Raw genomic sequence first — 21,724 nt, 5'->3', positions numbered from 1 at the left:
CCTTCAGCCTTTTCGCCACCCGCCCCAGACGCCCCTGCGAGAGCCGCCCGCGCCTGCGCCCCACGTCGGAAAGGCGGGGCGGCGAGGAGGGTGTAGTTCGGGTCGAGCTGGCCAGAGCCCAGTCCGCCATTATAGATCGCACCTCCTGGCGACCTGGGGAGGGGTTCAGGCCCGTGTGACGCTCCGGGGAGCTGATACTAGCTTTGCGTGTCAGAGACTTCATCAGAAACCAAGCCGGACCTAGTGCCGACGCCGAAAGCCAAAAGGCAGAGGCCCGAGCGCCTGATTCCCGCCGGCGTCAGGACGTCGGGCTCCGGAAGTTCCTAGAACCTGCCTTTTCCCGCCGCTCTTGTGCACACGCGCCGGCGTGTGGGCGTGGCCGAGGGCTCTGCGCGCACGTGCTCCGGCGTGTGGGCGTGGCCGAGGCTCTGCGCGCACGTGCTCCGGCGTGTGGGCGTGGCCGAGGGCTCTGCGCGCACGTGCTCCGGCGTGTGGGCGTGGCCGAGGCTCTGCGCGCACGTGCTCCGGCGTGTGGGCGTGGCCGAGGGCTCTGCGCGCACGTGCTCCGGCGTGTGGGCGTGGCCGAGGGCTCTGCGCGCACGTGCTCCGGCGTGTGGGCGTGGCCGAAGGCTCTGCGCGCACGTGCTCCGGCGTGTGGGCGTGGTCGAGGGCTCTGCGCACGCGCGCGCCGGCGTGTGGGCGTGGCCGAGGGCTCCTCCCCTGGCGTCAGCGGCAGGCGGGGGCTTCCCGCGCGGTCTCCATGGCGACGGGCCGCGGCCGGCTGCTGCAGCTGCACTGGCGCTCCCTCCAGGCTGGGCGCGGGGCGGCGCTGCGTGGCATCGCGGGGGAGGCGGCGGGGCCCAGGTGACCGGGGCGGCCCTGCGCCCGCGCCCACTCCCGCGCCGGGCTCGGGGTCGGGTTCCCTGGGGCGGCTCTGGGGTCGGGGTCAGGGGCGTGTCTCCGGGCAGCTCGGGGGCGTGGTCGGGTGGAGTGGGGCGTGGTCTGGGCTCGGGGGCGTGACCTCCGGAGGCTCTGGGGGCGGGGGCGGGGCGGGGTCAGGGCGTGGCAAGGGGCGGGGTCAGGGTGGCTGTGGCTCCGCAGAGCCCCGAGACAGGGCTCAGCCCAGGGTCGCGGCCACTTGCTGCCCGGCCCCTCTTCTTCCCGCTCCTCCCCTGCCCCTCCTCCTCAGCATCCTCCTCCATCATCTTCTTCCCCGCTCCTCCTTTCCTTCCTCTTCTCCTTCCTCCTCTTCCATCTCCTCCCTCCTCCATCATCATTTTCCCCATCGCTTTTCTCCTCTCTTCCTCTCCTCCTTCCTCTCTCCTATTCCTCCTCCTTCCCTCTTTCCCTCTCTCCCCTCTCCCCTCTCTCCTCCTCCGCCTTCCCTCCCCCCCCCCTCTCCTCTCGTCGTCTTTACTGTAATGAAGTGCTGCGTCCTTAAGACTTGTTTCGGGTGGAATCTCAGTCGCCCCGACGTGCCAGCCCCCCTCGCCCCCCAGCACAGTGCCCGCTCCATCGCTCCCCTGACGCCCAGCTCACCCTCCCCCTGTACAAGCCCAGGTCGGCAGGGTAGCGGCAGGGCAGGGGTGGGGCAGGGCAGGATAGGTTAGGGCAGGGGCAGGGCAGGGGCAGGGCAGGGCAGGGGATGGCAGGGCAGGGGCAGGGCAGGGGCAGGGCAGGGGCAGGGGCAGGGCCGGGACAGGGGCGGGACAGGGCAGGGGCAGGGCAGGGCAGGGACGGGCAGGACAGGGGCGGGACAGGGCAGGGCAGTCAGGGGCAGGGCAGGGCAGGACAGGGGCGGGACAGGGCAGGACAGGGGCGGGATGGTGCAGGACAGCGGCAGGCAGGGCAGGGAAGGCAGGGCAGGGGCGGGGCAGGGCAGGACAGGGGCAGGCAGGGCAGGGGCAGGGCAGGGGCAGGTAGGGCAGGGGCAGGGCAGGACAGGCAGGGCAGGGGCAGGCTGGGCAGGCAGGGCAGGGGCAGGCAGGGCAGGGCAGGGCTGGGCAGGGCTGGGCAGGGCTGGGCAGGGTAGGGCAGGGCAGGGCAAGGCAGGGCAGGGGCAGGGCAGGGCAGGGCAGGGGCAGGGGCAGGGCAGGGCAGGGCAGGGCAGGGGCAGGGGCAGGGCTGGGCAGGGCAGGGCAGGGCAGGGCAGGGCAGGGGCAGGGCAGGGCAGGGCATGGCGGCAGCAGCAGCATCCTGCCCCTCCTGCTTGGTGTCCTCAGCATCAGCCCCGCCAGTTCTGTCTGTCCTGTGGGAAGCACATCTGTGTGCTCCCGCAGCTGGGTGCTGCACTCAGGACGGCCCTGTAGCCCTCAGGCACTCTGCAGGCTGGCTGACCGAGGCTGAGGCGTCGCCTGCACCTTCCAGCTGAGTCTCTTTCTCTTTTAATTTCTTTACTGGGGGATTAATGTTTACATTCCGCAGTAAATGCAGTAGTTTGTACACGCGAAACATTTCCAGCTGAGTGTCTCTTAAGCTACAGCTTCTGCTAGCCATTTTTTTTCCTTCTTTTTTTTCCCTTTCCTGTTAGTCAACAGGACAAAGAGACATGGAGAGGGAGAGACACCTGCAGACCTGCTTCGCCACTCATGAAGCTTCACCCCCACAGGCGGGGAGCAGGGGCTTGAACCCAGGTCCTTGTGCACAGTATGTGGGTGCACCACTGCCTGGCCCCTTCCCCACCCTCCTTTTTCTTTTTCTTTTTCTTTTTTTTTTTTGGCCAGAGCTCAGCTCTGGCTGATGGTGGTGTTGGGGATTGGACCTGGATAGAACCTCAGCAGAACATCAGGCCACAGAGTGTGTTTGAACATCCACTATGCCATCTCCCCAGCCCTCTCTATTTTTTAAACTTTTGCCTCCAGGGTTGTTGCTGGGGCTCAGTGTCTGCACTACAAATCTACTGCTCCTGTGGCCATTTTTTCCTTTTTTGGGGGGGTAGGACAGAGAGAAGTTGAGAGAGGAGGGGGAGACAGAGGGGGAGAGAAAGACAGACACCTGCAGACCTGCTTCACCGCCTGTGAAGCGACCCCCCTGCAGGTGGGGAGCCGGGGGCTCGAACCTACATCATTGTACCGGTCGGTCCTTGCGCTTTGTACTGTGTGCACTGAACCCCGTACACTACCGCCCCCTCCACAAAGGTTTTATTTACACACACACTGGGAAGAAGGCTGCAGGAAATACTTGTTTATTTTTGTTATTATTTTTCCCTTGGAGAAATAACACACACACACATACACACACACACATGCTGCAGGGCGGAGGCAGAGAGTGGAGGCCTGTCCACCAGGAGCAGGGAGAGGAGGGCAGACCCGGAGCTGAGCGCCGGGTCCCCGTGGAGCCCTGGCCTTGCCCCTCCTGCAGCCCCCTGGCCTGAGGTCCTTGGTTCTGGCCGCCGGGGACTCACACTGTCCAGAAAGGGCCTTTGCCTCTGGTCTGACGCTCTCTACAGGGGAGACCTTCGCTTAGGCAAAGTTTCCAGAGGAACGGCCATGCTGACCAGGGGAGCCAGCTGTAAGGGGCTGGGGCGTGTTGTGGGCTGCCCTGGTACTTCTCCACCTGCCCCCGGCTCCCCTGGGCCCCTCCCCAGCTCCCCAGCAGAGCACAGGTGGACAGCCTGGTGGACAGCCTGGCCTGGTCTGACTGTCCCTCCCAAGTCCTGGCCGGGAAGAACGTGGGAGAGGCCACCAGTCTCCTGCATCAGCCTCCCTCCGGGGTCTGGGGGTTGTGGGGTGGGCCGCACGTCCTGCCCGCCCTGAGGGGGGTGGGCAGAAAGCGCTCAGGCCCCAGCCTGTTGGACCCCTGGGAGGAAGTTCACTGTGGGGCCCTGCTGGGAGCTGCAGGCTCTGAGGACTGCCAGTCTTTGGGGATTTTGTTCAGGGATTTCTGAAATGTCTACCCCGCTCCACTCCAGGGGCCACAGAGCGCAGGACAGGCCGCTGTTGGGAAGAGATGAGTCTGGGGGAGCTGAGGGGCCACTGTGGGGAGCCCTTTCCTGCCCCGAAGGCCAGAGCCAGGCTGTCCTCGCCTTCCTGCTTGGGGAAGCCAGTGGGGAAGCTGGGCCTCAGCCTGCCCTCTGTGCTGGGGACACTGCAGGGGCCCCGCCCGTCCAGGGACACCGTGCCAGCCGGTCTGGCCTCTGGCAGGCGGCCAGTTGGCGCAGGGGTGCTGTCCCTCCTGGTTTTCTCCGAGGACAGCGGCTGGATGGCAGGAGACTGAGGGTCCAGGACAGGGCAGAGCAAATGCAGCTCCGGGTCATGTCCTTGGGGGCTTGGGGGCTTGGGGGCTTGGGGGCTTGGGGGCTTGGGCCTGCCTTCCTCCCTGTCCCCCACCCTCCCCAGCTTCCATCTCATTCCTTCTCTTCTTCCTCCCTCCCTGCCCTCTCCCCCTCTTTCGTCCCCTCTCTTCTCCCTGCTGCCCTCCTTCCTCCTTTCCTCCAATCTCCCCATCCTTATCTCCCTCGCTCATTCTCCCTGCCCCCTTCCAGGAGCTGCCCAGGAGTTAGGTCACCACTGGCCGGTGCCCAGAAGCAGCCTGCCCGCCCCGGCCAGCCGCAGGAGAAGCCCCCAGCCTGCTCAGTGACTCTGGAGAGGTGAGGAACCGGGGACCGGCACCTTGCCAGGGGGATCTGGGGAGAAGGTCAGGTGCCAGGCTGCTGTTCAGGGCCCGCCAAGAATAGAAGTGCGTGGGAAGGCTGCCCAAGACAGGGTTTGATGTGAGTCACCGACCTGTCACCGCTGTCGCTGTCGCTGTCGCTGTCGCTGTTAGATGTGTCTTCTGAAGCTCAGCTTCTAAAAGTGACATGCAAATCTAATCCCACCCCCCTTTAAAAATACTCTTCAAAAAGAAAAAAAAAAGAAAAAACGTTGTTCTCCTACCAGTTGAAGAAGTCCCATAAGAATGAAGCAGTGAGTTCTGGAAGCTTGAGCCCCCTGACCTCAGCCCAGGGTCTCTGTCCCTGTCTGTCTGCCTTTCTTTTATTGTGGCTCCAAGGAACCAGCTCAGGGACTTGGGACCCTGCCGTCTCCTGCGCCGTCTCTTGGGCTTGTCGTCGTCGTCATTTTTTATTTTTGAGATTTTTGAGATTAATGATTTAATACTGATTTACAAAATTATGAGATACCAGGGGTCTAGCTCCATCCCATTCCCACCCCCAGAGCTCTGTGTCCCACTCCCTCCAGTGGAAACTGCAGTGGCTCTCCCAAGGGCATGGATACGGGCTGGTTATTATTTCTGTAACTATCTGTCTATAATTATATGTATATATATGTGTGTGTGTGTGTGTATATATATATATGGCCTATTTTTCCTATGGGCCTGCTTCCTCTTTCTAAGTCACACCTACACCTGTTATAACTTCCAAGTATCCCTTCATTTTTTCCTCCTTTCTCTCCGGGTCCTGATGGAATTGGGGCTCAGAGCCCTATGGTCATCTTCCCCCAACATTTCTCCTCCTCTGGAGTATGGGCCCAAATTCTTTTTTCTTTTTTTAAAATTTTTATTTATTTATTTTTTAATATATATTTATTTTCCCTTTTGTTGCCCTTGTTTTTTATTGTTGTAGTTATTATTGTTGATGTCAGATAGGGCAGAGAGAAATGGAGAGAGGAGGGGAAGACAGAGAGAGGGAGAGAAAGACAGACACCTGCAGACCTGCTTCACCGCCTGTGAAGTGACTCCCCTGCAGGTGGGGAGCCGGGGGCTCAAACCTTTTCTTTTTCTTTTTTTTTTTTTTAGCTTTTTAAAATTAGTGATTTACAAAGTTATGGGACAATAGGGGGTCTAACTCCACACCGTTCCCACCCCCAGAGTTCTGTATCCCTATTCCCTCCACTGGAAACTGCAGTGGTTCTCCCAAGGTCACAGATGTGGGCTATTATTTCTAGAACTCTTTCTATATTTACACATATTTGCCCATTTTTTCCATGATCCTGCCCTCTCCTCCCCTCCAAGTCAAATCTACACCCACTGCCACTTCTGAGTGTCCTCTCTTTTTCCCTTTTCTCTCTCCGGGTCCTGATGGAATTGGGGTTCAGAGCCCTCTGGTCATCTTCCCCTGACACGTCTCCCCCTCTGGGAGCCTGGACCCAGATTCTCTATGGGGAGCAGAAGGTGGGAGTTCTGGCTTCTGTCATTGCTTCTCCGCTGGACATGGGTGTTGGCAGGTGGATCCACACCCCCAGCCTGTGTCTGTCTGTCCCTAGTGGGGCAGGGCTCTGGGGAGGGGAGGCTCCAGGACACATGGGTGAGGGTGTCTGTTGGGCCCTTTTAAAAATTTTTTTTATTAAGAGAGGAGAGACACCATGGCACTGCTTCACCCTCCGTAGAACTCTTCCCATCCAAGGCTGGGATTGAACTGGAAGCCAGGCGCCAGTGACCTGCAGGGTGAACTGTCTCCCCACCCCTCCATTGTCCAGCTCTCCCGGTGATGCCTCCTGTGGGTGTGCTCTGGCCCAGAGGGTGAGATGCCAGCTCTGCCAGACCTGTGTGGGGCCCAGGCCCTGGCCCCTGCAGAGCCAGATGATGCCCCCCCCCCCCCCCCCCGCCCGGCAGTGAGTCTCAGGCAGTCCACTCTCCCAAGTCAGGTGGAGACATCATTGCTCGGTGTCCAGCTTCCTCCTCCTCTTTTATTATTATTATTTTCTACCAGGGTTGCTGCTGGGGGCTTAGTGCTGGCGCTAGACTACACTCCTCCCAGCGGCCACTTCCCCCTCCTGCTCTGTTGGGTAGGACTCAGAGAAATTGAGAGGGGAGGGCATGTCACTGGAGAGACCCTGGAGAGCGGGGCATTCTGGGAGCGTGCAGACTACGTCCTCTCCCTCATCCCCAACCTTGTCCCCTTCCAGCCTGCCTTCCGAGCTCCTGCTGAAGATCTTCTCCTACCTGGACGCCATCACGCTGCTGGGCTTGGGCTGTGTGAGCAGACGCCTTTATCACCTGAGCTCCGATAAGTAAGAGACAGACCGGCTTCTCTCTGCCGCACACTGAGGCGTTTTGATGGGCGTGTGGGAGCTACTATGACCTTTCCTTTTCTTTCCCCACTTTTTCTTCCCCCCCTCCCTTTCTTTCTCCCTCCCCTCTCCCTCCCTCTCTGTCTCTCTGTCCATGTCTCTCTCTCCATTTCCCTCCCTTCCCTTCCATCCTTCCTTCCTCCAGAGCCCTGCTCTGCTCTGACTAATGGTGGTGCTATGGATTGAACCTGGGACTTAGAGCTTCCGGCATGAGAGTCTTTTTGCGTAAACACTATGTTATCCCCACTGCTCAAGACCCTGTCAACCACTTTATTTCTGTGTAAGAGCCTCAGTCCTGAGAGTGCTTTCTTAGAAACACTGGGCTGGTGTCATATGGTACCATCCCTGACTCTGCTGCATGTGGGGACGTCACTCAGCAGACACCTAGGTTTTCGGTGTAAAGCCTCCGTTCTCACCAGGGAACGAGGCCTCAGCGCCACCCCCCCCCCAGCACTGCCCCTCCTGGATGGAGACAGGCCCCGGGCTCTAGGCTGAGGAGCCTCCCCTCTGCCCACTTCTGCCCTGTTGTGGTGAGGGCAGAGCTCAGCACCGAGGCGGCCTGCCCAGACGGGGGCAGGTGGTTCCGTCTCGTCTCGCGGGACTTTCTCTCCTTGGCACTGCGGAGGCAGAGGGTGGGGGGCTGTTTGTCGGGGCGGCAGTGGAGGTGGCAGGTTCGAGGCCCAGCCCCACCGCTCGCTCACAAGCGCTGAGCTGGGCACGTCAGATTCCACGTGGCCGTCAGTGACAGTGGCTGCTCACGGGGCTGCCACGTGGTGGCTTCACCTTCCTGGGCTTGCTGTGGAGATGGATGTGCCGGAGCTGGGCTCGACCCAGGGCTCAGAAAATCCTACGGCTTTTGCTCTGCTTTGCTTTATTTCTACTCCTGCGCGATTAGCTTTGCTGCGTTTGTATGAGCAGCGTGTGTTCAATATTAAAAGAAATTAAAGCAGAAAAGCAAAAAGAACACACAGGCTCATGACTCTTGCCTTTCCTTGGTGTGTGTATATGCTGGTCTTCTGGAAAACATATATATTTAAACAAGACAGGAATCACACAGCTCAGTTTGCTGTTTCTCTGCCTTTGAACGCAGTGTGTGCCTTGTTATATCTCAGTGTTTCTTTTTTACTTAGTTTTATTTTTTCCTTCTTTAATTTTAATTTTTTATTTCTTGATAAGACAGAGAAATTAAGAGAGGATGGGAGAGTAGGGGAGATAGAGAGGAGAGAGACAGAGACACCTGCAGCCCAGCTTCACCATTCGCGAAGCTTTTCCCCTCGCAGGTGGGGGCCAGGAGCTTGAACCCAGGCCCTTGAGCGTGGTCACGTGTGTGCTCAGCACCACCGCCCGGTCTGCTGTTATGTTTCCATAAGAGGCCTTTCTTGTAGGAAAGCGGTGCTGCGTATTGAGTAACAGACCACTCCTCGGACCTAGCGCTCAGAAGCGAGCTTTTCCTCCTAGCCGCACAGCTCCTAGCCTCCTAGCCCGCATCACATTCCGGCCCGCAGACCCAAAGCCCCTCGCCTCACCTGGCGCGTGAGCACCCCCCTGCGGCCCACTCGCGGAACCAGAGGCTCACACGCTGTCAGGCGCAGCGTCCAGAGGTTCCCCCTCACAGCTGCGTGCCTCCCGGGTGACAGATCTCCTCTTTCCTCCAGTTTAATCTGGGGGAGAATCTACTCAGCCGCCTTCCCACCTCGACGGTGCCAGTGGGGAGCGAGCTCGGTGCAGAAGGCCCCCGTGTCCTCGGAGAAGCCGCCACGCGTGGGAGACAGAGAAGCAGGGTACTGGAAGAAGGAGTATGTCGGGAGACAGATTGTGTCTGTGAGAACCTCGCTGGCGCAGCTCCTGAAGCCCATCAACCCGTACACAGGCCTCCCGGTGAAAACGAAAGAGGCCCTCAGGTACCGCCGTCCCCAGATGAGCGATTGGACGTGCCGCCTCCCACTGGCACATGCAGACGCTTCAGAAGCTCGAGTTAGAGCGCCGGGAGCCAGGCGGTGGGGCACTGGTTACACACTCACATCACAGCACGCAAGGACCCGGGTTCAAGCCCCTGGTCCCCACCTGCAGGGGGAAAGCTTCAAGGTGGTGAAGCAGGGCTGCAGGGGGCTCTCTGTCTGTCTCCCTGTCTCCTCCTCCCCTCCCAGTTTCTCTCTGCCTCCGTCCAATAATCAGTACATTTTGAAAAAGAAAGAATGAATGCTGGCCCGAATGCAGAGTCCTCAGGCCTTGTCTGTGTGTGACCCAGTGTCTGCCTTCACCGAGCAGGGAGGGGCACCCAGCCCTGATCCTCCTGGGCAGACCTTCTGCCCCGCTAGCTAGGCCACACCAGCACCGAGGACGGTGTAGGTTTCCCCCGAGTGCGTGTGGGGTGAGCATGGCACGGCCCGTGGGCAGACTGACTGGAGGAGGGGCTGGCCAGCCACTCCGCTCTGCTCCTGGGCAGGGCCCAGCTGGGCTTCCCCGCCGTGTTCCTTCCTGGCTGCTGGGCCTGCACAGGCTGTGGGCCCATCTCCCTGCAGGCTGTCTGGCTTAGGCTGGGTCATCCGGCTGAAGGAGACATGTGGGAAGGAGCACCTCCTGGAGCACGTGGACCTGGTCGTGAACGAGTCCTCGGTGACGGTCGTGTGGCACAGCAAAAGCTGGCCGCGACTGGCCACGCTGGACACCTTGGAGCTGTGCGGCGTGATGCCCGTGTTCAAGGGCCTCTCCAGGAATAGGTAGGCGGGACACTGTCACGGGACCCTGGTGAGGGCATGGGGGCCCCGGACTGACTCACGGAGCCGTGTGTCTGAAGGGGGTCTCTGCTGAGCGTGAACCCCGGGGAGGGGGCCAAACAGAGGAGTGCCCCCTTTAAAGCCAGACTCCCCCTTTTAAAATATTATTAGTGACTTGATACTGATTTATAAACCCATAATGTAACAGTGATACAATTCCTCACTGTTCCCACCCCTAGAGTTCTGTGTCTTATTCCCTCCATTGGAAACTGCAGTGGTTCTCCCAAGGTCACACAGAGGGGCTGACTATTATTTCTACAGCTGTCTGTATTTATATATGTTTGCCCATATTGCCTATGGTCCTGCCTTCTCTTCCTTTCTCAGTCATATCTACAGTTGTTACTACTTCCGAATGTCCCTCCTTTCCTCCTCTCTCTGGGTCCTGATGGAATTGGGGTTCAGAGCCCTCTGGTCATCTTCCCCTGACATTTCTCCCCCTCTGGGAGTCTGGACCCAGATTCTTTATGGGGAGCAGAAGGTGGGAGCTCTGGCTTCTGTCATTGCTTCTCCGCTGGACATGGGTGTTGGCAGGTGGACCCATACCCCCAGCCTCTGTCTGTCTCTCCCTCGTGGGCTAACTGCTTCTCCACTGGACATGGGTGCTGGCAGGTGGATCCACACCCCCAGCCTGTGTCTGTCTGTCCCTAGTGGGGCAGGGCTCTGGGGAGGGGAGGCTCCAGGACACACTGGTGAGGGCGTCTGCCCAGGGAGGTCGGGATCACTTGCCACCTCTTGCTGTCACCAGCCAGCCTGTGGCAGAGCCCGAAGCTGGTCTCTCTCCAGTGTTTCCTTGCTGAGGTGGGCTGGGGCACTGTTCCCCCTTCTCCCTACAACCTGGTGCCCAGACCCAACAGAAGGAGAAAGTCAGCCCAAGGGGATCATCTGAGGCACCGGCGCTGTGCTAAGAACAGGATTCGATTCAAGAAGAGCCAACTTCCCACGGTCCCTCTCCCTCTAGGCCGCGGTGGCATTCCTTGATCGCCCGGTACAGCCTGAGGGTTCTGAAGGACTGCGCCCCGCTGGGTGCTGACAGACTGGTGTGCGTCTTCTGCCTGCAGCCTGGCCTCCTGGTGGGGCTGTGGAAGGTGAGGCTGGTAGCTGCCGCCTCCTCAGAAGCCCCCTTCCCCATCCCAGGGGCCTGCTTGTGTTATTCCGTCCCTGCCGTTGGGCATCACCGTCCTGCTCAGCCCCTGGTCCTCACTCCTGCCCCCACACGCCCGTTGTCTGCCAGCCTCTCGGGGCCTGTGGCCTGGGTGGGCCTCCGAGCCAGGAGGTGGCACAGATGTGACCTGCCTTGGGCAGCTGGGATGTCTGATCCTTCCCTGATGGTGGGCGAGCCCATTCCGGCCGGGGGCACGGCCACCCTTCTGGGCCGCTTTCCTGGATGTCCCTCTGGGGACAAGCACCCGCCCGAGTTTGCAGTGCCCCATGGACCGGGTCCTGGGCTCTGACCTAGGGAGGTTCTGAGTGAGAGGCTCTCAGCCCCCACCCCTCCTCCCTCCTGCTTGGAACAGCCCAGGCTGCTGCTGTGTCAACTCCAGGGCCCAATTCTCATCTGCATTTTTAGAGCCCCCCACCGCCCTTGGGGCCCTGCACCATGTCCCCTACCTGCTGAGTCTCCTTCCTGCTCCCTCCCTCACTGTGTGGCAGACACTCCTCTGTCTTCTCTGCCTGGAGCCTCAGGCCTGAGGACTCGCCAGCCTGCAGCAGGGAAATGACACTGTTTCTTCTGCCCCAGCTGGGCTCGCCAAGGCCCGCAGTACCCAGGAGAGAGGTCGAGTCACTGCCATCTGTGCTGGTGGGCTGGGCCCTGTTCTGTGTGGCCTGTAGCATCCCCCCCCCCCCCCCGGGAGTGCCCTGTGCACTGTGGCCACCCCACCCCCACCCCTACCCCCACTGAGGTGAGCCCCTTTTTCACCCTGCAGAGGGACGAGGAGCTGGCTTTCATCATGGCTCACCTCCACGTCCATGAGCTGGTGGAGAGGAGCACGCTGGGCTCGGCCTCCACGTACGTATCCTGTGGGGGCGTGGGTGCGGGCGTGGGGGTCTCAGCCAAGGGGAGCAGCCCGGGCCCGGCCCTTCCCAGCATCCCCAGGGGGGCTCCATGAGACTCAGTGTCCGCCTGTGGACGCAGCCTCAGGCACCGTCCCCTCTGGGCTGCGTGCGAGCGGCACTGGTGTCACTTGCTTCCTCTGTCCTGGCTTGGGCAGCCCATGCCTGCCAGATCATGGGGGGGGAACAGGATGCTTCCCGAGTGCAAACCGCCTCCAACCCCAGCTGTTGATTTCAGTTTCACAAGGCCCTCGGGCCCTGGTGTGGCTGTGGTTGTGTCTGCTTGTCTGCTTGTCTGCATAGGGTGCTGGGTAAGGGGCTTGAGGAACGTGTGTGAGTGTGTGTGTGTGTGAGTGTGTGTGTGAGTGTGTGTGTGTGAGTGTGTGTGTGTGAGAGTGTGTGTGTGTGTGTGTGTGTGTGAGTGTGTGAGTGTGAGTGTGAGTGTGTGTGTGTGTGTGTAGGGCCGCCACAAAGCCATGTCATATGCAGGAACGTGCTGTGACTTTCCCAACAAACCTATCCATCCATACCCATATCTTTATATCTATTTTTTAAAAACATTTGTTTATTCCCTTTTGTTGCCCTTGTTGTTTGATTGTTGTAGTATTGATGTTGTTGTTGTTGGATAGGACAGAGAGAAATGGAGAGAGGAGGGGAAGACAGAGAGGGGGAGAGAAAGACAGACACCTGCAGACCTGCTTCACCACCTGTGAAGTGACTCTACTGCAGGTGGGGAGCCGGGGCTTGAACCGGGATCCTTGCACCAGTCCTTGTGCTTTGTGCCACGCATGCTTAACCCGCTGTGCTACTGGCCGACTCCCCTTTGTATCTATTTAAAAAAAAATTTTTTTTAATATTTATTTTATTTATTCCCTTTTGTTGCCCTTGTTGTTTTATTGTTGTAGTTATTATTGTTGTTGTCGTTGTTGGATAGGACAGAGAGAAATGGAGAGAGGAGGGGAAGACAGAGAGGAGGAGAGAAAGACAGACACCTGCAGACCTGCTTCACCGCCTGTGAAGCGACTCCCCTGCAGGTGGGGAGCCGGGGTTCGAACCGGAATCCTTATGCCGGTCCTTGCGCTTTGCGCCACCTGCGCTTAACCCGCTGCGCTACAGCCCGACTCCCTGTATCTATTTTTAAAGACATTTTATTTATTAGATAGAAACAGAAACTGAGAGGGAAGGGAGAGCTGGGGAGAGAGAGAGAGAGAGAGAGAGAGAGAGAGAGAGAGGAGAGAGGAGAGAGCAAGCCACCTGCAGCCCCGCTTCATCGCTTGTGAAGCTTCTCCCCTGCAGGTGGGGAGCAGAGGCTTGAGCCCGGGCCCTGCGCTCTGTACCGCGTGTGCTCAGCCAGCCGCGCCCTCTGTGCCTCTGTCTCTGTACCCACTTTGTACGTCTGCTTCCCCAGAGCTCCTTTGGCTTTCTTGAACATCTTTAGAAGGATTTATGTCTATGAGGGGCACTGGCTCCCCTCCCCTGGAGAACCTCTCATCTGGCTTAAGTGGGGATTGGACCTCTTAGCTCCATCGGCACTCTGACAGGCTTCCTCCCCAGCCCGCCTTTTCTTAGTTCCCTCAAAGGCTTCCTTCCTCAGGGAAGGCAGGGACACCTCCTCAGCCAGATTCTCCAGCTGGGGCTGTGCTGTCTGGGCACCATGCTGAGAGCGTCACCGGCACTGAGGGCACTGGCCAGAGCCCGAGTCCACTCCGGTGATGGTTCCCGGACTCACAGCTCTCAGCCTGTTCTGCACGTCACCTGAGGGTGCACGGTGCTGAGGGGACCAGGAGCCTCAGAGCCGGCACCCCTGAGTGGACGTGGGTTCCTCAGATGTGTTCTCGAGAAATGACTTTGAGGTTTGGAGAGAGTGATTTCTCCTGTGTGCGTGTCTGTGCATCTCAGCGCACCTGTGCTCAGGACCCCTGCGCCCTGACACCGGAGACCCCTCGGCTTACTCTCTCCCCTAAGAACCACTGTCGTCCTCACAGGACTGAGTTTGGTTACTGTTCCGTCTTGCCCGGAGGAGGCTCATCTGTTTTAGTTGTCCTTATTTTGCACACATTCCGCTCACGTGGGACCACGAGGTCTTTTACTTACATCACTCATCACCATCACCTCTAGCTCCATTCAGTCTGTCCTAAACCACACAACCTTTTTTACTGCAGAGTAGTATTCCACTGAGCATGTAGCCCATGGCATCCAGTCATCCGTCTGACCACACACTGGCTCTTGTGAATAGTGCAGCCACCGACACGGATGCAGATGCCTTTCCAGTGCGTGTCTCCACATCCTTTGCAGTAATGCCCAGGAGTAGCTGCTGCATCTTCAGATAGTTTATTTTTTGTTTGCGTAAGGGCTCTCCATTCTGTTTCTCATAAGGGCTGTACCACTCAGTATCAGAATCTCATCTCTTCTCTTCTCTTCCCCTCCCTCCCCTCCTTTCCCCCTTCCATTTCTTCCCTCCCACCTGCATTCTTTCCATCCATCCTTCCCTCCCTTCCTTCCTTCCCTCCCTTCCTTCCTTCCTTTCTCCCTTCCCTTCCCGAGCGCAGCTCATCTCTGGTTTACGGTGGTGTAGGGGATTGAACCTGGGACCTTGGAGCCTGAGGCAGGAGAGTCTCTTTGCTGCCCCCCCAGCCTGTTCCTTTTGCTTGAGGGATAAATTAGTGCTTCATCGGGTGCAGTGGCTCAGGGGTGTGTGTGTGTTTTCTGCTCCAGCCCATACGAGCCGCCCTCCCACGCCCCGTCCCTGGACGACAGTCCCGAGCACGGTCTGCATGGCTACCAGCTCCACGTGGACATGCACAGCAGCGGTGTCTTCTACCTGTGCGGCACCTTCCGCAACCTCTTCACCAGGAAAGGTGAGCTGGGTCCTCTCAGTGCGGAAGGAGGAAGGACGAGGGGGCGGAGGACTGGCCAGGGGCCAGGGGGCTTGCGTGCGAGTCATGCTGCTCTCCTTCTGAGGCCTCTGCCTCTCGCAGCACCACGCCCACTCTGCTCCTGGAACACTCACCCCACTTTCCTACCACACAGTCCCTTCCTAGTGTGGGTCTGCCCTTCCCTCTCTCCTGTCTTTTCTTTTTCTTTTTGTTGGGGAAGATGCTTTATTAAAAAAAAAATAATAATAAGCACTTGCAACTGCGGAGGGGAATGGCCCTGTGGTTTTGGAAACCCCTCCCCCCAGTGTCTTTCATTTCTCTTTTCCTGTTGGATGTCACCACAATCACTTCCTGTCGTTTTCTTTATACAATTTTTTATTTATGAAATGGAAATATTGAGAAGACTATAGGATAAGAGGGGTACAGCTCCACAGAATTCCCACCACCAGAACTCCGTATCCCACCCCCTCCCCTGATAGCTTTCCTGTTCTTTATCCCTCTGCGAGTATGGACCCAAGGTCACTGTGGGTTGCAGAAGGTGGAAAGATGGAAGGTCTGGCTTCTGTAATCGCTTCCCAGCTGAACATGGGTGTTGACAGGTGGATCCACACTCCCAGCCTGCCTCTCTCTTTCCCTAGTGGGGTAGGGCTCTGGAGAAGCAGGGCTCTAGGACACATGGGTGGGGTCGTCTGCCCAGGGAAGTCAGGTTGGCATCATGGTAGCATCTGGAACCTGGTGTCTGAAAAAGAGTTAAGATACAAAGTGGAACAAATTGTTGACTAATCATGAACCTAAAGACAAGAATATTGCAGATGAAGATTTGGGGTCTCTGTTTTGGAAAAAGCTCATAGGTCTATTTTAGGTATATTCCAAGGAGCCCATGACCCTGCTAGTTTTTGCAAAACCCCTGCTCCTGGCAGCCACCCCCCCTTTTTCCTATTTTATTTGATAGGAGACAGAAATGGAGGGGGGCAGTGGAGACAGAGAGGGAGACAGACAGATGGACACCTGTAGACCTCCTTCACCGCATGTGAAGCTCCCCCCTTGCAAGTGAGGAGCGGGGTGGGGGTGATGGTGCTTGAACCTGAGGCCGTTGCACATGGTAGCCTATCAGTCCAGCTGGGTGCACCACTGCCCGGCCCCCCATGCTAGGTATTTTCAGTTAATTGATTCATTTACTACCTTTATTTTTCCTGTAGAGCTAGAGCCCTACACACGCATGTTTCCCCTGCTCTTGTCATTCAGATGGACGGACAGGGAGGAGAGACACCACATCCTTGGAGCTTCCTCTGGTGCTGTAGTATCTCCCAGGTGGTGTTGGGCTTCAAGCCTGGACGGCACACACACGGCAAGGCCATTGCACTTCCTAGCGGCCTGTCTCTCTGGCCCTCCCCACACTGGCTTTGCACATCTGTTCTTACGATTTCCACCAAGCATTTCACCTTTGCTCCGCTCCCGTCGTGTCCTCTGCTTGCTGTTCACTGGCTTTGGCCTCAGGTCGCTGCCAACCTCGTAGCCGCCTGCACTGGGCCCCCGACCCCGTTCAGTCCTGCCTCCCTTTTGAGTCCTCAGTTCTGCTGAAATAGGCCACCGCTTGCTTGTTTAATTTGCCGATTTATTTGGGACACACCAGTGTGGAAGATGGCAGTCATGTGGTACACTGTCTCAGTCTCCCCCACCAAGGGTGTCCGCCTTCAGCTCACCAGTGCCCACCCAGCCTCTTCCCCTCTCCCCTGCACCCTGGGCCCTGCTGCAGCAGTCACGTCTAATCCACATGCCACCTCTGCCCTTTTCTCCTCACTGCTTAACTTACCCCTATAAGAGAGCTATGCATCCTTCTCTTTCTGGCTCATCACATGTCACAGGATTTCTTCAGGCTCCATCCAAGATGTGGAGAAGAGGGTGACTCTATCCTTCTTCACAGCCGAGTAGTATTCCATTGTGTATACAGACCACAGCTGTCTCAGCCACTCACCTGTTGTTAACCTGGGTTGCTCCCAGGTCTTGGCTGTTACACATCGTGCTGCTATAAACACAGGTGCACACAGGTGTCTCTGGATGGGTGTGTTGGGTTCCTCAGGATCTGTCCCCAGGAGAGGAATTGCGGGGTCACAGGGCAGGTCCCCTTCCAGCCTCCTGAGAGTCTCCAGGCTGCTCTCCACAGGGGCTGGACCCACCGACATTCCCAGCAGCAGTGAGTGAGGAGGGTCCTTTGTCCCCACAGCCTCTGCAGCCTGTGTTGTTGCTGTCCTTTCTGATGTGTGACCTTCTCACAGGGGTGAAGTGGTCTCTCCCTATTGTCTTTGTTTGCATTTCCGTGACAGTATCTTGGCTTTTTAGATCTCTCCTTTGGTGAATATTCTGTTCCTATTCACTCCCCGTTTTCTGAAGGGGCCTTTTGTTTTTCTGTTGTTGAGTTTGGTGAACTCTCAGCTCATGCTTCCTGTGCCCAAGACCCCAGACTTGTGCCACTAGGAGCCGCACGGATGGTGCAGCCATGAGCTGGTGTCTCTCCCTGTCTCTGAGAATACGGGTAAGAGTCATTGGGCCAGTGGCGCACACACGTACCGGGTGTCGGGCAGACAGGAAGCCAGGGAATCTGAACTCCTTCAGCTTCCTAGTCCAGGGCCAGAGGACAGAGCCCCCTCTGCTTGTGGAACGTCGTCCCGGCGCCTCCCATCGCACCGTCCTGCAGTGCTCCTCACTTCCGGCGTCTCTTTGCTGTTCAGCCACCAGCTTCTACAGAGAGGCCATCAGCTCCAGGCCATTTCTACAACCTCTCTGTGCTCTGTGCTGTGAGTGGATGCTGGATGCTCAGATTGCTGCCTGGGGAGGAATTTCCAGCATCCCCCCCCCCCTTCCATGGGTCTGACCTGAATCCTCCTGGGAGAGGAGCCTGCGTGACAGGTGTGTGACTCCCACCTCATCCTTTACGAGGTTCTGAGGTCAGAGTCCTGCAGAAGTGAAAGTAGAGACCACAGGAAGCCTGGGGACAGACTCCTGGGGTCCTGGGGGCATTCCCAGAAGCCTCTGTGCGAAACCCTTTCCTCTTGAAGTTCACACACGTCGCACCTGGGCCAGCCTCCCATTGGCCGGCTGGAAGCGTCAGGTGTGGTTCCCTGCCCAGGACTCAGCCCACAGTGGGCATCCTCTGTGCTCAGGTTCCTGCTTGCTAACCATGTGCTGGTCGATGTCCTGTGCCCCGATCCCCCTGCCCGCTGTGTGCAGACAAGGAGCAGCGCAGTGCCTGTGCCCCCCTGACCTCCGTGTACCCCTGTGCTGTCCCCAACAAGGCCCTGAGTGGCTCCTGCCTGAGTCCCTTGTCTGAACTGGGCCGTAACCAGGAGCCTGATGTGGCCACTTTCCTGCCAGCGCTCAGTGTCTGAGGGAGCCTGTGTCTGCTGCACTGCCGAGGAGGAGGCAGAGACGGATTGGAGGGTCAGAGAGCCGAGACTGTCTGGGAACACTCCTCCCTGCTCTGGGCCCCCAGAGCCCCCACTCCTAGTCCACAGTCTTGGCTTCCCTGGTGCGAGGTTTCAGGACCGGGAGCCAGCAGAGGGCACTGTTGCTCCCAGAGTTTCCTCAGCCCTCAGCGACTGCAGGGTGTGGGCCAGGAGGGCCTCCTGCCCGTGCCCTGCTGTAGGGGTGTCACAGGGTCCTGGAATGACCCGCACTGACCTGGAGAGGAGCTAGCCACCTCCTGCACCGGTTCCTTCCTGCACCGCCTCTGGGATGCCCTCCTCCCATCGGGGAACCACTGTGCTGCCCGTCATCCCCTGCCTTCTGTCCTTGTCACCTCACTCCTCTGCACTGAGTCGCAGAGCCCATTGACAGGAAGGGCACACCTGAGGGTCTGTCAGTCTCACACAGCTCACAGGTTGTAATGGAGCCCCCCTGCCCTCTCTTGGGGTCCTTGGAGGTGGGGGCTCAGGGCTCCTCTGGGGTATGTCTGACTCCACTGGTGTTTGTTGTGGAATGTGCTGCTGATGACGCTCACCTCCCAGACTCCTCTCTCATGTTATTTCTTTACCTTTTTATCTTGTTACCAGGTAATCACTGGGGTTTGGTGCCGGCACTGTGAACCCACCACCCCTGGTGGCCTTTTCCTTTTATTCCCCCACCCCTCGTTTCTATTTTGTTTTGACAGGACAGAGAGAAATTGAGAGGGAAGGGGAGATAGAGAGGGAGATAGGGAGAGAGAGACACCTGCAAACCTGCTTCACCACTCATGAAGCTTCCCTACCGCAGGTGGGGGGCAAGGGCTTGAACCCGGGTCCTTGTACCCATCCTTGTGGTTTGTGCCATGTGCACTTAACCCGCTGTGTTACCGCCCAGCTCCCCATTTATTATTTTTTTAAGGACTGAGAGAAATTGAGAGAGAAAGGGGAGGACACAGAGGGAGAGAGACGCCTGGAGACCTGTCTCACTTTCTGTGAAACTCCTGGACCGGGGCCTTGAACCTAGGTTCTTGCACTGGGTAACATGCACTTGACCAGGTAGTCACCCCCTCCCCACCCCTGGCCCCATGTCTGTTATCTTTGATCGTCTCCAGTGTCTGATTCTGACTCACTGTCAGCAGGTGCAGGTACACCTGTTGACCGTGGTGACGCCGTGGACTTGCTCCCTCGTCTGTCTGTCCCTGTCGCCTGCTCTCAGGCCCCTCCTATCTCTGCCTCACTCGTATCTCTGCCGCTTCCTTGCTGGGCTGGGCCCAGAGGTGCCCAGTCACCCTCACTGCTGCTCTGGGGCCCAGCCAGAAGCACCCCCCTCCCAGCGCACCCTGCAGGTCACTTTCCTGGCTGTCCGTGGGGTGCAGGCCTCAGGCCTCAGGCCTCAGAGTGGGTGCCCGAGTTAGCTGGGCCTGGGTCTGGAGCGGCGTGCTTCCTGCTCGGCTCAGAGCCCGCCGCCTCCCCGCCTCTCCTCAGAGCACATCGCAGACGGCTATGTGAAGCTGGTCGTGGTACACTTCAGGAACAACACGGAGCACCTCCCTCTGGTCGGGAACGGCGGCCTCTCTTGGAAGACAGACGCTTTCGGCGGCTGCATTGAGGTACCTCCCTGCTTTCTCTCCACGAGGTGGCCTGGTGTCTCATGGTGTTTCCATTCACTCATATCGTGGGTGATTCCACTGCTCCCAGCCCAGATTTCTTTCAGTTTCACACAGAGAGTGGGAGGGACAGACAGACAGACAAGGGGGAGATACCACAGCACCAGTCTCCCACCTGTGCAGCTTCTTCCACTGTCTCGGGACTTGAACCCAGAGCCTCGCTCATGGTGGCCCTCTCTGCCAATCCCTAGTCCTGTCTAGACTCTGTCACAGAGCTTGCCCGGGACATGGCGGCTGGTGTCGGTGCTTAGTGGTGTGGCGGGGGGGGGGGGGGGGGCTGGCTTGGGTTGGGGGTGTCGGGGAGGGAGCTGAGGGGCGGGGGCAGAAAGAGCAGGGCCGCTCCAGCACGCGGCATTTTTGCTGTGACCTTCTGTGCCCTGGGCCTCCTTTCCTGGGCCTCTGCATTCTGGGGGTGAACAGGGCTTTTCCAGGTAGGTGGGGTGGGTGGAGGTGGTTGGGGGTGCCTTTCTGCCAGTTCCCCAATGTTGGCTGGAGCTGAGCCGGCACCCAGCATCCCCACCTGGACCACTGCTAGTCACATCAGGACAAATCTTTTTTCAATTTTAAAATTTGTTTATTTATTATTGGCTAGAGACAGAGAAGTTGAGAGAGGAGGAAGATGGAAAGGGGAGACACAGATGTCTGCAGCCCTGCCTCACTGCTCGTGAAGCTTTTCCCCCTCAGGTGGGGACCAGAGGCTTGAGCCCGAGGCCTTAGGTGCCGTGATGTGTGTGCTCACGCAGGTGCGCCACCACCTGGTCCCGGCCGACGTGTGGCCTCTGGCACAGCTTACCTTCATCACGTGAGCCGGGACATTGTGGCCGGGGACGGCTCAGTGGGCAGAGCACACACCTGACTGTGTGAAGGCTCGGGGCCTGGCCCGAGCCCCCAGGGGAGCTCCCCACAGTGCAGAAGAGACCCAGACCTTCACTGAGGGTGCCACCCGTGTGCACAGCCCCGCACCCAGGCCCCCGCCCCGACACCTTGCCTGCTTGCCCCACAGAACTGCTCGGTGCTGGACGTCACGCTCCTGGAGGAGACGGGGAGGCCCTTCTGGTGCTTCAGCTCCCCCGTCTGCATGAGGCCGGTGGCCGTGCCCCCCGACGGCCCCAGCTTCCTGGGCCGGACCTACAGCGTGGACTACAGCGACGCCGAGGGCCAGGTGCGGGCCCAGCTGGTGTGGATCGCTGAGACGGAGGAGTTCTTCGTCATCAGCCTGGAGCTGCTCCTCAGCACCGCCAAGGTCAACCGCTGGTTTGGGACCAGGTACTAGTGCCGGGCGGCGGGCCCGGCCTGTGCCCTGTCACTGCCCGTGAGGGACCCGGCTCACAGGGCCGGCCCGGATGCGCTACGGGGAAGCAGCACCTTCCGAGGAAAACTCAATGAAGACACAAACCAGAGCCTCCTTCTCGTGTGCCTTCTGTGTGTGACATGGGCTCGCCGTGCACGGTTGCGTGTGTGCGTGCACGTGTGTGTGTGTGTGCGTGTGTGCGTGTGCATGTGGGTAGGTTTTGCTCTTCGTTGGTTAGGACCTTGGATGAGAAAGTCCACTTGAGTGTGAACTTCCTGGTGTCTGCTAGGGTCGGCCCATGCTGGGCTGGGGGCAGCTCAGTGTCAAAGCCCAGGGCTGCCCTCCCCCCCCACTGCCTCATGCCAGAGCCCCATGTGCAGTGCCCTCTCTCTCTCTCTCTCACCAATCTTTAAAAACTGTTTAGAGGGGCCAGGTGGTTGGTACCCCTGGCTGAGCGCACACGTTATTACAGTGCGCAAGAGCCCAGGTTCAAGTTCCCGGTCCCCACCTACAGGGGGGGAAGCTTCACGAGTGGTGAAGCAGGGCTGCAGGTGTCTGTCTCTCCTCTCAATTTCTCCCTGTCCTGTCCAGTAATGAACAGAGTAAGAATATCA

The 21,724-nt window shown here is 58.7% G+C and overlaps 1 protein-coding gene across 1 annotated transcript; it reads left to right on the top strand.

The window, feature by feature from the left end:
• Nucleotides 1-499: 499 nt before the first annotated feature.
• Nucleotides 500-21,224, top strand: FBXO15 (F-box protein 15). Its single transcript, XM_060174044.1, has 10 exons — nt 500-864; nt 4,484-4,588; nt 6,843-6,947; nt 8,663-8,908; nt 9,530-9,727; nt 10,743-10,869; nt 11,710-11,792; nt 14,552-14,694; nt 19,638-19,762; nt 20,823-21,224. The coding sequence occupies exons 1-10, from the start codon at nt 761-763 to the stop codon at nt 21,090-21,092; spliced, it is 1,506 nt and encodes a 501-aa protein (XP_060030027.1). The 5' UTR covers nt 500-760; the 3' UTR covers nt 21,093-21,224.
• The last annotated feature ends 500 nt before the right edge of the window (nt 21,225-21,724 follow it).

Source organism: Erinaceus europaeus, chromosome 15, assembly GCF_950295315.1.
Source record: "Erinaceus europaeus chromosome 15, mEriEur2.1, whole genome shotgun sequence".
In the NCBI taxonomy this organism is placed as follows: domain Eukaryota; kingdom Metazoa; phylum Chordata; class Mammalia; order Eulipotyphla; family Erinaceidae; genus Erinaceus; species Erinaceus europaeus.
Note: the sequence above shows the minus strand (reverse complement) of the source record. Positions and strands in the feature narration are given on the sequence as shown.

Coding starts and splice junctions, on each gene's coding strand:
- FBXO15 (XM_060174044.1), top strand. CDS start 761: ATGGCGACGGGCCGCGGCCGGCTGCTGCAGCTGCACTGGCGCTCCCTC. Junction 4,589..6,842: donor TGCTCAGTGACTCTGGAGAG/GTGAGGAACCGG, acceptor GTCCCCTTCCAG/CCTGCCTTCCGAGCTCCTGC. Junction 19,763..20,822: donor CTTTCGGCGGCTGCATTGAG/GTACCTCCCTGC, acceptor CTTGCCCCACAG/AACTGCTCGGTGCTGGACGT.